Raw genomic sequence first — 15,663 nt, forward strand, 5'->3', positions numbered from 1 at the left:
TAACATATATAAAATTATACACCTTGATAATGCATACATACTGTAGCTTATTCAGATAAATATATAGACTATAAAACTGAGGTAAATAAATATGTAATTATATAAAAACACTACACACCTAGCTATAATAAATACACATAAGAATAAATAAAGATATAGAGATAATAAAATGATGTAAATAAACATTTAACTATATACATACACTAACTACACACACACATCTAGGTATAAACACCTACAAATGTTCATGAGAGTTTATGAAGTTTATAATTCCATGACAGTCCAAGTGCCAGATAAAATAATCACCCCCAAGGGGAACACCGGGTCGGTGTCAGTGACCTCTGGGGAGAGGGGGACATTGCAGTAAATGCACATGGCAATTGCATTCCCTCGTACTTCATCTTTCCAAGGAAGTTGTTCCAGGACCACTTTGTGAACACATACTGTAGCCTATACAGATAAATATATAGACTATAAAACTACAGGGCAGCTCTGGAGCAGGAGCAAAAGAAGTGGATCCAGAAGAAGTGTCCATTCCAAAGAAAAGGCTCCGCACTATCAAAAACACTGCACCCACAGCTTCCCAGAACAAGGATGAGGTATGTCTTGTGTGAGGGGAAACATTCAACTCATCCTTGCCTGGGGAAGTGTGGGTCCAGTGACTCTTTTGCCAGCTCTTGTCACATGAGCGATGCACTGAGGGTGCAGAACATTATATCTGTCACAACTATGACAGTGAACACCCTTTGTTATGTTCCTGTTTGTTTGTACTGTTTATGTAGTGTTTATTTGTTTAACGCCTGTAGTCAGGTTTCCACCCAAATGACCTCTTTTTGCCATCTGACTCTTCCAGCTCATACAGTGTTGTTTCAGTCTTTTTCACCTCTTCTGCGAATATGCCATGCTTTCTCAAAGCCACTGCAGCCACTGATACATGTCTGTTTTTGTTTGTTTACTGGATTATATAGTGTCATACTGTTAAAATTGCTCTGGCCCACCTCTTCCAACCGAGGCAGAGACTGCTAATCGGAGCGATCACACTAGTCAAACGAACCAGATTTGGGGGTTAAGACGTCCTAGTGTGAGCACACCCTAATTATTCTCCCGCATCCCACACATACATGAGTCTACCTGCACATCAAGTGTTGTCCCGCTCCGCACTCTGCTGCGATGTGTCCCGCGATCGTGCAGGTCTCTTATAGGAAGATGTCTGTTATAATGTTTTGATCAAGGCTCTGGACTCATGAGCATAACTTGTTTTTCTATAAAAAAAAACTATAAAATATTTTCTATAAAAACGTTAATGTCCTGGCATTGACAAATAGCTTGTGTTATATTTAATTTAATTACATTAATGTTAATTCTAATAATTAAGTTGAGATTTAGGCAACAATAAATATTTAACTGCTACTATGTAAAAGGAACATTATTATTTTGCGAACTATTTAAATTATAAATTATTTGCGAACCAAATGTTATTACAGCTTTGTTTATTTAGTAGTAGGGATACTTTTCAATGAAACAAAGTGCACAATACACTACTTTTGAATGCATTATTAGTTTTGTTCATAACATGCGATCAATCACAGACAATAGTGCAATTAATCACGATACATTTTTTATAATATATATTTTTATATATTTAGTATAAGTATTTAAACACTTTACAAAGGTCAGAGGTCAGAAACTATAAATAGTACATTTGAAAATTAACCATTTGAAAATAGGTTTTAAAAAATGTTAAATGTTTTTTTTAGATGATTTAATCAGACATGTTATGCCAACAATGATTTTAGCACTGTTATGAAACGTGTAATGTGCTTGTTTGGAAAGTGAGCAGTTCAGTAAATCAAATAAATCAATGATAACATATATAGCACATTTCCTCTTTGGACACCCATGGGGATGAAAAGGTATTTGTGAAAAGGTTTTGTGTTAATGGGGTGAATAGATGTTCCTGGTCATCTGCCAGCAAAAAGCCTTTCAGTGAGGGCCAGGATTCTTCGTGCAGCCAACCACAATCCCATGACACCCGCAGGACAGATCCAGACAACCAGGATTTGAAATCTAGAACAGCGACAAAGTCTGCACTCACCAGATTGTCAAAAGATGTTCAAGTTGACAAGAACAAGAAGAGCGCGTTCATGCAACCTCCTCACACCATGCCTGATGTCCCGCTGATGTCAGCCAGTTTTCCCAGCGACCTCATCCCTAACCGGACGTCTGTCCTCCCCAGCATTCTCCAACTCAACTTCCACAGCTCTGCTTATCCAAACATGGATCTTCCAAAACAGTTGGGTCTTCTTCACAGCGCAAACCTTTGGTCCAGGACCTCCCGGCTGCAGCGTCCACATACTGCTCATCTGCAATCGCTACTGACCCCCCATCTCTCTTCTCTCGGTCTACCTCTCCAGAACTGGTGTGCGAAATGCATCCTTTCTTTCCATATGACATCAGACCTGGTGCAACACATTAGGTCCCACCATAAAAGGGCGCTGTCAGATGAGAGGCTGAAGTGTCTCATATGTAACGAAACATTTAGAGAGCGTCACATGACTTCTCATACATAAGCTCATGTATAAAAATACATAGTTCTCATAGATTTTGTGGTATTATGTTTTTTTGCATCTATCCAAACTGGTCACCACAGGTCCTAGTAGTAGCAGCAGCAATAGTAGTTTTTACCACTAGGTGGCACAAAAGCACTTGTTTACTTGCCATCAATCTCTACACCATTATGAATAGATAATATGAATAGATAATAACAATAATAAACCTCCTATATGATTGAAAAGAGAAAATAAATAGTGACACAGAAGAATCAGCTTAATTCAGACATCATTTATAGGGAAACATACACAGTGATCACATGAAACTATAATACACATAAAAATATCTTTTCTTAATATTGTTCAAATATGTCCAGTACACAAACTATTAATACCACTTACCAAAAAGCAAAAAAAAAACCTAAATGTAATAGTAGAACAGGTCAGCCAGCGACATGCTCTTAATTCACCCAGGAGATCTATAGCATGTTAATAACACATTTCATTAAGGTACTTGAGGTAAATGAGATGAGTATGTTTCCTTTAGCATAGTGTTACTGTCACAATGAGAATCCAGCCTCAATTTCAGCGATGAAACCACAGAAAAGTGAAATGATTAGAAAAGTCCTTCAAAGTCTTCAGTGCCATCAGTCCTTGTGTGAGGACACGATCCCAAATTCACCGTTCACATTCTACTGAGAGACGACCTGAAGCAGCAATGGGAAAAGAACGGGAAATTAAATTGATTCTGCATTTATAGTAGAGGCAAGTCAATGTTATTTAAAAATGATAAGTTAATATCAAACCTGAGTGAACGGCGGGTGTCCCGCTCCAGATTGTTTTCAGGACCTTCACTCTCATATGAAGCGAGCTGGAGCTCTGCAACACAACACAAAACACACTTATTACATTAACCCAATTAATACACCAAAAACTATTTTAATGTAAAGAAATATTGGTACCACTTTACTGTAATGTAACAGTTACATTTACATGCTATAGCAATAAATAATGCATACATGCAACTAACTGGAATCATAACCCTACAGTAAATACATGTAGATTATTACTATTACTAAATACTTAATTGTGATTGGTCGTTTCTTTCTTTTTGCAAACCACCTCCAGCAACTTCACCATCTAGTTTTCTAAGAGCAAGATTAATAAAGAAAATATTATAAATAACCCTGCTCACCATCTTCAGTGAACACTGGTGCGCTGATGAGATACTGCAGGGTTTTCCTGTCCCTCTCAAAAGGACAGATCACCTGCCTCCAGGACAGAAACTCACTCACTTGCTTGGCCAACTCCCAAAATTTCTGTCATACGAGTAAAGAAAAGCTTTACTTCCCAAGCAACTAGATAACCAAGTGATTCAGTTTTATAGAATATTCAATGTCAACTTACCTCAAAATTGATGTGGCCGTTAGTTAATCTATTGACACATCCTTCATTCAGGAAGTAGATATCCTTTATGAACAAGCTAAAGAAGGGGATGACAATCTGAAAGACAAGAAGAGTGCATTCATATTAAATTCACATGGAATTCATGTGAACTGATGTAAAGTGTTGTATAAAAAGCACACTAAATTACCATTTCTTGGCTTGTGTGTGCTGTACTAGACCTCTGAGTCGCTCCACGCAATGCAGTGCGGTAGCTGTAGAAGTTGCTAGATGGGTCCATTTGGTGCTAAGAAACCAAAACAACCAGCAAAATTAACTGTGTTGCTAGAAAAACCATGTATAGATTAAAGCATCCATATATAGTGAGGTCTAAAAGTTTGAGATCATTTGTAACAATATTGCAATTTTTTATTTTCTAACGTAATTGCAATTCAAATAAACTTAATTTGTGCACATCACATTGTCATTGTCACAAATTGTGTGGTAACAAGAGAAATGGTGCAGACTTTTTAAAATGTATCTTTATCTTAATGTTTATTTATTTATTTATTTTTTTAAATGTTGTGTATTTCCAGGTTTAAATTAGACTGTGGTCTCAGACTACCGTTTCTTTCTCTCTAACTCATAACAGCTTTCCTTACCACCAGGATGTCAAACTTGTCTGTGTTGACTTTATTCCAGGTTTTCTTCAGTCTGGATACAGGGTTCATGTTCATTCCAGCTACAGAGTTAAAAATTGTTAACAATGCAAATCAAGACTGGCTAAGGAACTGTATCTCCAACACTGTATTTTAAAATTAATAGTTAGTGACAATACAATTCAATATGTACTCACTAATAATAGCCATTAATGAGTTGAAGTTGCCAATGTTGAAGCATTCCTGTGCCACGTCTATAAAGAACTCCAGCACTCTTGCTCTGTGTTTCTTCTTCACCGGCTGAAGACAAACCAGCAGAGGGCAGCATGTGATTGTCAGTGATTGCAATCATGCGCGGTTACACACAGCATTGCTTTCAATTGGTTTTGCTTCAAGATGCAGATTTTGCATTGGAAATGAAGGAGCAAACCAAAACATTTGGAACATTCAAAAGTGACAAACTGAACCACACAGGCTCAGAATTATACAAGGGACAGAGTGGTTACACAACTTTTGACATCAACAACAACAACAGAATAAATAAGATTTTTGCCTGATAGCACTGCTTTGCTTTTTTTCCCCCCAAAAATAGATGACAGATGTACTCACCATGCAAATTTCTGTGGCTATCAGGTAGGTCAGTCTGTTGAACCATTCAACATAAGCCTCCAGGTTACTTGCTTTTCTTTTGCTGAAGAAACTCTGAAGGACGACATTTCAACCATCAAGCTGCTTCTTTATCTGTGCCCATTCGGTTTCTATTTTTACAGTGTCTTACGTAATCTTTGACTACCAGCTTACCTTATGGTTGTCCGAGGGTCTTTTCTTAGCAAACGCTCGAACGAATTCTTCAGGGCCAATATAACTGAGTCGCTCCTACATGCAGAAAACAGGAGAGCAGGTTTAAAGGAGTAGTTTATCTGGTAATAACAAATTGCTGAAAACTTGAAACCGAGATGTAGATGAGTTTATTTCTTCTCCAGTATATGGACAAATGTAGCATTGCATCACTTGCTCACCAGTGGATCCTCTGCAGTGAATGGGTGCCGTCAGAATGAGAGTCCAAACAGCTGATAAAAACATCACAATAATCCACACCACTCGAGTACATCAGTTAAAGTCTTGTGAAGAGAAAAGCTGAGTGTTTGTAAGAAACAAATCCATCGTTAAGACTAAATTATGGATTATGGACTCATATTTTGGCTGAAAGCAAAGTTTTGAAGTTTTTGTAAACTTCTTGATGGATTTGTTTCTTACAAACACACAGCTTTTCATTTCACATTAATTGACATTAACTGATGGGACAAGATTCATGTGGATTATTATGATGTTTTTATCAGCTGTTTGGACTCTCATTCTGACGGCACCCATTCACTGCAGAGCATCCACTGGTGAACAAGTGAAGTACTGCTGCATTTCTCCAAATCTGTTCTGATCAAGAAACAAACTCATCTACATCTTGAATGGCCTGATGGTGAGTTCATTTGCAGCAAATTATAATTTTTGTGCGAACTATTTAATACTGACAGCCAATCAGACTGAACCTTGATGTCACTCACCATCTCAATGTGCGTCAGCTGTTGGGCAAAGACAAAAGGGTCATCGCATAGGTTCAAAACGCACTCGTCTCTGCGTACTAACTGCTGTTTGGACTTGAGGGCGAGCGGTCTGTCCATGGCGGCGGCAGTGGCGCTGGATGTCGCCAGAGACTCTTCGTACTGTCCGAGGGTGGTCAGTTTGCGTAAGAGGCGCTGAATGAGTCTCTGCATGGCCCTCCGTGAGAGCTGGTTAAAAACAACACAACCATTTCCTACGTCAGCATTATATTATCCATTCATGACTGGAGCCAAAAATAACATTTGGTAACGTTAAGCAGTGTTGCTGATATCACAGCTTGAGCAAAAAGGAAATAGGTCAGAGGGTTTGAAGCCAAACAGCGTACATGCAAATCCAACGCATTTGCATTTGGCTCCATAACCATGCCATGTTGTTGTCCAATGTAGGGAGACCCCAATACAAAAGCATTTAGAATTTAGTCAATATGTCACGGTTCATTTATTCAATATTCAGCTAAAAAACAAGAAGTTACTAACTACTAATCGTCACTAAACTAACGATAACATGACGCAATCATGATGTTTCTGCTAGATCATGAGGATCATCTCTGCTGACCTCATCTCCGAAGGCAAGACGATGGGTCATCTCTTTGAGGCTGCGCATCATGCGCTCATCCCTGAAGTCATACGGAAAGGTCTCAGTCCATTCTGTGAGCAGCTGCACGATTTTCGGTGCTATTTCCCGTATTCTCTTCTGTGGAGTAAAGCAAGACAATTTAGCACTGAATCACCTATGGTTTGCAACAAGACAGGTAATATCTACTAAATAATCGGTTTACTAAAATCTAACATCAAGTATCATTATCAAGTTTATTTTAGTAAAGTCAATTTAAATGCACAAAAAACCCACATTGAAAAAAAAACTACTTTTCTTTGACAAGAGTGTATATTAAATAAGTATTTTTAAAGGGATACTTCATCCGAAAATGTACTCAGTCAAGCTATCCTAGTTGTATATGACTTTCTTTTTTCAGACGAATGCAATTGGAGCAGTTTTGGCATTGTCCTGACTTTTCCAAGCTGTATAATGGCAGTGAATGGGTGTTGAGATTTTGAAGCAAAATAAAGTGCATTCATCCATCATAAAAAAGTGCTACCCCACACAGCTCCGTGGGGTTAATAAAGGCCTTCTGAAGTGACGCGATGTTTAAGAAAAATATCCCTATTTAAAACTTATATAAATCACAATCTTTAGCTTCTGCTAACTATCGTACATGCGCCACAAAAGAGTGGCGTCCAGCATATGATGTAGGTGTAACATCCGGTGAGAATATGCTACTCTCACGAGTACCAAATTTTGTTTACAGCAAAGGAAAACCAGTGTCCTCCTGGTTTTTTTTATTTTTTATTCCAACTCCTGACCGGTGTTTTGCTCTCTTCTCTGTATGTTCACATTCGTCACTCACAAACACCACTCTCTCATGAATGTGCGTAAAACAGGTAGCAGAAGCTAGTGATTACGGGGTTTATAAGTTTTAAACATCAATATTTAAATTAATGCATCGATTAACTTCAGAAGGCATTTATTAAACCCGTGGAGCCATGTGGAGCACTTTTTATTATGGAAGGATGCAGTTTTATTAATTTTTTAACTCAACACCCATTCACTGTCATTATAACGCTTGGAAGAGCCAGGGCATTTTTTTTTTTATATAAAAAGGGAAAGTCTAGGGTTCAATGAATGCATTTAAAATAGTAATGGGTAAATAGTGAATCAATATGGAAAATGGTTCGATTCAATTAAAAACCAGAGGTCCTAAACCTGACCTTTACCTAAAAAATTAATGTTATAATCATATACTCACCCTCATATTGTTCCAAACCTATATGAGTTTCTTTCTTCTATTAAACACAGAGGAAGATATTGTGAAGGACGTTGGTAACCAAAGATTTTCAGGTCCCCATTGACTTCCATGGTATGCTTTGGTTGCCAACATTCTTCAAAACATCTTCTTATGTGTTCAACAGAAGACAGAAACTAGATGAGGGTGAGTAAATGATGACAGAATTATCCCTTTAATGCATTTGCTATGAACCCAAAGATTTAAACCCCTAATGGAAGTGATTAGTTTTAATGTGTTGTGTCACATGGCATTGCTGATATTTTGGCATAATAAAATAGAATTGATTCATGAGTTGTCACACAGGTGTGTGTGTGTATCGGCTATTTAAAAAATTATTCAAACGTGGTTATCATTTATTATGTATGACTTTTAATCTTTTGTTCAATTGTTACATAATGTGAATGTGCTTTTACACAGATAAAGTCACACTTATTCAGTCATTTGTTATGAGTAATTTTATCTTTTGGTCTGCGTCCATCCAATACCTCTCAGTGGTTAATTGGAATTAATTCACTGGATTATCCAAAAACAGACATTACCGCATGGTTATGCAACACATCTGAGTTATATTTCCAGCACAGATAATAATATTATGACATAACAATACTAATTTGGTGATATAAGATTACCTTATCTGTCTGTGGGTCGCCAACCCTGTGATGGTCCACACAGAGGTAACAGACACGAGACATGAGCTCAAACGGATGCAGGAAGAGACGGGAGGTTAGCAGGAAGGTGAAAATGTATGATCTCTGAAAAATGACAGGCAAATCTCAAGCGTCAGTCAAACTTGACATTTACCCTGCAACTACTAATCATCACAGGCAGCGAATGCTGTATACTTACGTCAGGGTAATAGTCCACAGTCGGGACTAAGAGCTGTATCAGGGCTTCCAGAGAGCCAGACACAAGCTTATTATCACGGTAGTGCAGGCCTCCATAGTTCTCCTCCACAGGCTGGCGGTGACTATGACTGCTGCTGTAAGTGCTAGGGTTGAACTTGCTTGAATATGGAGTTGTCTGTGGCATTTTGGACCTGTGGACGAAAACATTAGTCAACCAGTAAGAAAGTTGCATAGCCGCATTCCTCTGAAACAAGGTGTGAAATAAACACCCACCACCAGATGAACACAGATACATGCAAGCAGTCTGTATTTTGCTTATCTACTAGCCACTGTCCCGAATTGACATTTAGCTGTCAGTTTAAAATAAGTAAATAAGCCACAAGAGGGATAAGTTTATAAAAACACATTTCTTGGAATATTAATTATTTTTCTATTTTCTTTTTCAACCCGTTCTAACTAATGCTTATGAACTTTCAAGATCAATATAAGCAAAATCTCAGAGGAAACGATGATTAAACTTTTAACTGTCACTGGGTAAGCGGTGGGCCCAATTCATATTCCCAATCAAGAAAAACTGTATCATTGGAAAGCTCTTTTCATATTTAGTGATCTATTTATAACTTGACTTGACTTCAATAATGTGCAAAGTGCTTTCTTTATAAAGTGTCCAAACTTCAAACCATCCAAGATTTACAGATTTCAGTTGGAAATGTTATTATCAGGTCTATGCTGAAACAGTGGGACAGTTAACAAGTTCAGTTTTAGTTGTTAGTTGTAAAGGCACACATATTCGGTCGACGTAAGCTAGTTAGTAACAACACAACACCAATAGAGCAAGTGACACTGACAACTGGCCCAAACCTCTCTCAGGTTGAACCCTGGACAGGAATATTAACAGCAACAGTGCCACTAAAAGTGCCCCAGATATTTACAATGTGAAAATGTGAAAGTGTCAGGGAGAAAAAACTAACATGCATGAACAAAACACAGATAAAAACAAAGCAAAAGCACACCTAATGCGCATTCGTAATTACAACTTCCCAACTCGTAAATATGAACTTCCCACAAGGAACTGAACACACCATTATTTACAATCAGGAACAATAATCCGCCAATGCGCACTCTATAATTATTTGCACAATGCAGAAGTTCATTTCTGATATTTCAAGCTATTTTTAAGGCAATTCAAATTGGGAGGACACAAACAAACTAACAAAATGCAAAAGGGCCTTTACCAGGTCAGAAGAGAAGTTATTTTTTTACATTTCCCTCCTGCTCTGGAATCTCTGAAGCTCCTGTATACTAGGTGTACTGTTCACACTAAACTGCAGTAATTCGGATTAAGGAGGGGTCTTGTTGTCAAGCAGGTTTAATGGCACGAGTCTTCTCTTGAACCACTGATCTCCATTACGAAACAGACCTACTGCTTTGCCCCACTCCATGTAAAAAAAACAGTACAGAGGGAAGAATAGCTCATTTGTGAGATAAAAGTCAACGTGAAATAATCCGATGGGCTCGTGCTAAGAAGCAAACGTTCCAAATTCTGAAAAACAACTCATTTGACTGCCAACGATGTTTCTATGACAACAGTGACTCATCGACCAACCACGTTCCATTCGAATCTTGCCTTTCGAACGAGTCTCGTGATTGTCCTTATTCATCGAGCATTAAAGCGATTTATAATAACCCTGTCATCATTTACTCATCCTCATGTTGTTTCAAACCTGTATGATTTTTCTTTCTCGCGTGGAGAACAGTAAAGGAGATGTTGAGCAGAATGACAGTCCTTCGCTGTATGGAAAAAGACTAAAGAAAGTGAATGCTGACTGAGGATGTCAGCAAATAACATTCGGAATACCTTTTTGAAGCAAGAAAATCATACATGTTTGGAGTAAGTGGATGAAGCACTGAATATTATATTTTTGGATGAATGTTTCCCTGGAGAAGCATAGTAAACAACTTAAATGCAAACTTTCCTGTAACAGCTCGTGACAGTTAACAACAAATATACACAGAATGAAAAGGAAGAGATTGTAAACAGACGGTGCAGTGCGTGTAATTACACGAAACTTAAGAGGCACTGACTCATCAGACCAGACTGAAAATCACAGATGGACGATGTGCAACATGTATGAGCAACAACGAAACAATAACAGATGGATTAAAAAAACGAATTAATAAATAAATAAAAAACTTTCTACATCTGAATAGTGAAACAGTTGAACCAAATATAAATAACTAAAAATGCAGTAAACTTAATGTATTTTTATAGTAAACCTAGAAACTTAATTTTACGTGTATCTTTAGATTGCACAATTACACATTCAGTAGCCTAAGTTTAGGAAGCAGCAGTGATTAAGCACTAATGGCAGTTTTTTGAAAGGCGGTGATTTAAAAACTTACCACAAAATGAAAAAGGTATATTTCCGAGAAAGTTAACTATATGGATATCCAAGGAAGTCCAACAGAAAGACTCCAAAACGCGTGCGCACCCCAGATCAAGTTGCTTTCTTACAATGAAAGCTCGCTGATTGTTTTCTTCTCTTTCTCTTGATCGCGATACTAATGATCAGTTCACTGTTAGCGTGGCGCACACGGATACTCTGTGATGACGATCGACGGTCCCCATTGTTTTACCAATAATCCAGAACATGAACATGAGAAACTAATACCGAATTCCTATAACACAGAAAGCATTAAGAAGGAAAACCGGAAAATGCGGTTTCGCCCAGAAGGAAGTACCAACCAATCAGATGCAAGAAGCAACACATTGAAATTTCCCAGTGATCTTATTGGCCAGCGCGATGTCCATCAACTCCCAAGAAGCGCGCAAACCGCGGACAAACTACAACAGTCGGTTGTTTTCATTTAGAAGGTTCAATTTACTGAGGCTGTCGGTTGTTCACATCTTTCACTTGTTTTTTTTTTCAGAATACACCAGCATGCATTAATTTTGTCTCTGTGAGTCGTAATCTAGCTATATACAGGGTATAATATTATATAATTAGAGCATGTAAACTAAAAAAAAAAGCAATAGAAACTAAGGCAAGTCATATTCAAAAGTAAAGGTGAAGAAAGCGCCACTTGTTTCATTAAATGAGGATGTAACGTTACAAGTACACAGTCTTCATGAAACAATATGCAAACAATACCAGGAAGGCCTACTGTATTCCCTGAGATTTCGATGTGTAAAAAGCAAGCTTTGCTATCTCACAAGGCCTGAAGAGTCATCAGAAATCCAAAAATAGCTCAAGGTAAGAGTTACAGGCACTTAAATTACCACCCGAGGAAATTTTGTTTACACACACAAGGAATTTGACTGGAAAGCTTCTGTCGCCAAGTCAAATTTCTTGTGTGTGTAAACATACTTAGTAATAAAGCTCTTTCTGATTTCTGGATTAATACATAAACTAGGCTCTGTGACCAACATTCTTACATGTTTTGTTCATCATGATAATCTATAAATGAGCTACACACGGTCGCATGACTTCAACATCACCCTGACTAAGCTTTTGCCAGTTCTTCCAGTCTTCATTTAAGAAACATTTTCCCCCGAAAATTCAAATTACAATAGTTCACAAGAGCATAATAACAACCACAACGAGGCTATGAAAGCAGCGTGATGGTGTTTAATGTCTCTGACGACCTCTGTAGTCCCATTTAACTACTTTTAGCAACCGCCTTTTTCAAGACAAGCAAAAGCTTTAAAAGGAACCACAAGGGGGTATTACTAATGGATTCTAAATGTAATCTTGAGCTTGTGTTCACCACAGACCTTATTTCAGACATTAACCCAAAACTAAAAGAAAAAAATGACACAATGGTCTAAAATGTTAACTTGTTAGTGGGTTTTGGCCTATAGCATTTTACCATCCCTGCAGCATTCTATGCGAACACAACTATTAATTTCAAACAGGCTTCCAGAAAACTTCCCCAGTCTGCCATTGGTTGGTCAAAAAGATAGTCCCGCCCCAAAATTCACATCATTGGTAGGGCACATGTTGCTGTGTGCAGTATTCCCATGGTAAACACTGCCTTCCCACTCTTATCAGAACTGCTTATTTTTTATTTCTGTGGGTGTGGTCGACTCTATAGTGGGAGTTTTGGGTTATGTAAAAGATGAATTACATCAATGCAGAGGTAGGCAAGTCTTATTATATAAGTAGGTGGATTTCATTTTCGAGCCCATACCTCTCCAGCTCCACTCAACAAAGTGTCTGTAAGAATAATTCACCCCTGCAAGGCCTTTTCTGAATGATGTGCTTCGCCCACACCGTTAAGAGGCACCTAATGGTGAGAGTTTGACTTGAGCTCAGTAATAGTGCTTCAAGCTGGATTCCACCCACGGTGCTGAAGCCCTGAAACCTTCTGGCCCCTGCAGGGCTTCAGCTACAGAAGGATGGTGTTATCACGTATTGTGAACACATATCAACTTCAGCTTACACCCACAAAGACTCAACCAACAGAGCAGAGTCCTTTGGGAACTCCAGTCTTTTATATCTCCAAACTAGCAGTGATTTACTGATTTTGTTATTTTTTATAGACTGGGGTTACATAACCGGAATCTACGTCAGCACACACTTCACAAGAAAGTTTCCTTTGCTATTTTTTCCTGCCAAAAATGGAATAGCAGTGTTATGACCTTTAAGTTGCATATTAAGTTTCCTGCATAAACAAGCCTTTTGGCTGGACTATCTCTGGTGATATTCCTACGACTTTCACAGCAGTATAGTCAAAGCAAGTAATTTATAGAATAGAATAAAATAAAATCTAAATAAAATGAGGCTTTATTAATTTAATCCTCTCAAGCTGTGTTCCAAATTTAAGGTTGATATCTAAAAAAATCTTTGGCTGCAGTACCAAACATTACCACTACATTAAATTCATTTTATGCAAACCATGATTTTTTTTGTTTTGTTTTTTTTGTATGGAATCCCATTTCCACCACTGAATAATTTTTTTTAAAGGTAATTGTGACTCAGAATATCGAAATGTAAAATCATAACTGTTTGAAAAAAAAGTAACAATTCTGAGATGAAAAGTTGCAGTTAACATTTAGATTTTTTTTTATTCAGTGATGGAAACGGGCTTTCATATTTTTGTGTTTACATAGCAAGTGCCAAAACCTTTACCAAGTTTCGTACCATTACCATTACCATTATATGAAGTAAAAAAAAGTAATAAAAAAGCAAAACCTAAAATATTTAGGCTGATGACTGAAGAGCACCAAAGGGTTAAGAAAAATAAGAATATAGTATCTAGTTGTTATCTGTTTGTACTATACCAAGACAATCGAAACCAGCAAAAATGCTAACAATTCACTTAAGGGAAATTCCATGTGACAATGGAAATGAAACCTGCAAGCCATTAAGGATGAGTGCAGAAACATCTGTTGGGTCGACAGTGGATACGCTTGAATAATGGGGGTGGGAGTGTGACTCACTGCTTTCCAGTAAGAAAGTGATTCAGCCCCCCGGCTCATTGACCTTCAAACATGGTGCCCTCTGTGCGCGACTGAATAGTTCAGTACCTCCCTCAGCTGTCCCATGTCCATGGTGGATCTCACATGTACACACTCATGAAGATGAATAATTCATGTCTAGGTCGGCCACTGAAATAGTTTTCTGAGGAGCACAGTTCTAAAATCGCCTTCCCCCTCCCTTTTCTTCAGTAGGAGTTTCCTGTAAATGTACATGTGTGTGAATTATTGAGAAAAATAATAAATAATTAATGTTTCCATCAGCTAATGTAGACGTGATTTGAGTTCTGTGGTAATTCTGATGATGACTAATCGCAATTTGTGTGGTCAGTCCAGACCAGTTTGCAACAAGTGCCACAACCCATTTTATACCTGCTTTGTTTTTGGTTGCTTTGTCTTCTACGTGATAATTGTTTATTATTTTAACATTTCTCGGTACCCCTTCCACTTTGCAACTTAGTTTCTGTCTGATTTGTATTCCCAAAACTAAAGGCTTTGACATATAACAAAATAACACATATTCCTGTAAAACACTTAAAACCAAAAGTAAAAGTAAATTCCTTTGTTCATGCTGCTCTTTTCCTTAATGAAACCAAAAAGTGACCATGAGCTGTCAAGATAAACAAAAAGAACAAAAAACATAACAAAATATATTTTGAAGCCATTTTGTGTGGTGAACAGACTGAAGTCATTATTGCCTTGAAAATATTTTCACTAGTGTTGCAAAAAAACACTTTTTTTGTGATTTTTTTTTTTACTTGCTAGTGAAATAATCATGAAAATTTATTTTTCATAATTTTTTTACAATATTCTAATATTTTACAAAATTACATTTTATGGAATTTTTATATTAATAGATTAAAATGAATCAAAATATTAGTAATATGATGCCTTTGCTAGCTAAATAATGTGGAATATTTATATTTAGAGCTGCAGGTGGCTGGAAGAGTCCTTGGAGGGAAGGTAAAAATGTTACAAACAGGATGGGCTGCAACATGGCTGAGTCATTATATTTCAGTGCTGTTGTAGCCCTCCTACGTCTCCTACGTGATCCAAATTTGTTTACCACTTACTTAAAAGAGCAGTCAGAGTTAGAGTTAGAGTGTAGTAACATTCTGACAGAGCCTCATTGTGCAGCCATGCAGACAGATCTGTTCATTATGAGCATGTGTGTGTGTGTGTGTGTGTGTGTGTGTGAGTGAGTTCAAGCTCAAGGGAAAGGGAGTGGATAGGAGTGCAACTCTTCAAGCTCACATACATGCACATGCACTCAAAGCGGGAACAGTAA

General features: G+C 37.6%; 1 protein-coding gene across 1 annotated transcript; it reads right to left on the reverse strand.

The window, feature by feature from the left end:
• Positions 1-2,821: 2,821 nt before the first annotated feature.
• Positions 2,822-11,620, reverse strand: LOC113054089 (ras-GEF domain-containing family member 1B-B). Its single transcript, XM_026219405.1, has 14 exons — positions 11,300-11,620; positions 8,898-9,087; positions 8,681-8,803; positions 6,764-6,901; positions 6,151-6,375; positions 5,393-5,467; positions 5,201-5,293; positions 4,789-4,891; positions 4,595-4,674; positions 4,144-4,239; positions 3,957-4,052; positions 3,745-3,868; positions 3,356-3,428; positions 2,822-3,256 (listed from the first exon to the last, which is right to left on the reverse strand). Exons 2-14 carry the CDS (start codon positions 9,078-9,080, stop codon positions 3,235-3,237), a joined length of 1,431 nt encoding a protein of 476 aa, XP_026075190.1. The 5' UTR covers positions 9,081-9,087; positions 11,300-11,620; the 3' UTR covers positions 2,822-3,234.
• Between the last annotated feature and the right edge of the window lie 4,043 nt (positions 11,621-15,663).

Source organism: Carassius auratus, chromosome 35 (genome assembly GCF_003368295.1).
Source record: "Carassius auratus strain Wakin chromosome 35, ASM336829v1, whole genome shotgun sequence".
Classification (NCBI taxonomy): domain Eukaryota; kingdom Metazoa; phylum Chordata; class Actinopteri; order Cypriniformes; family Cyprinidae; genus Carassius; species Carassius auratus.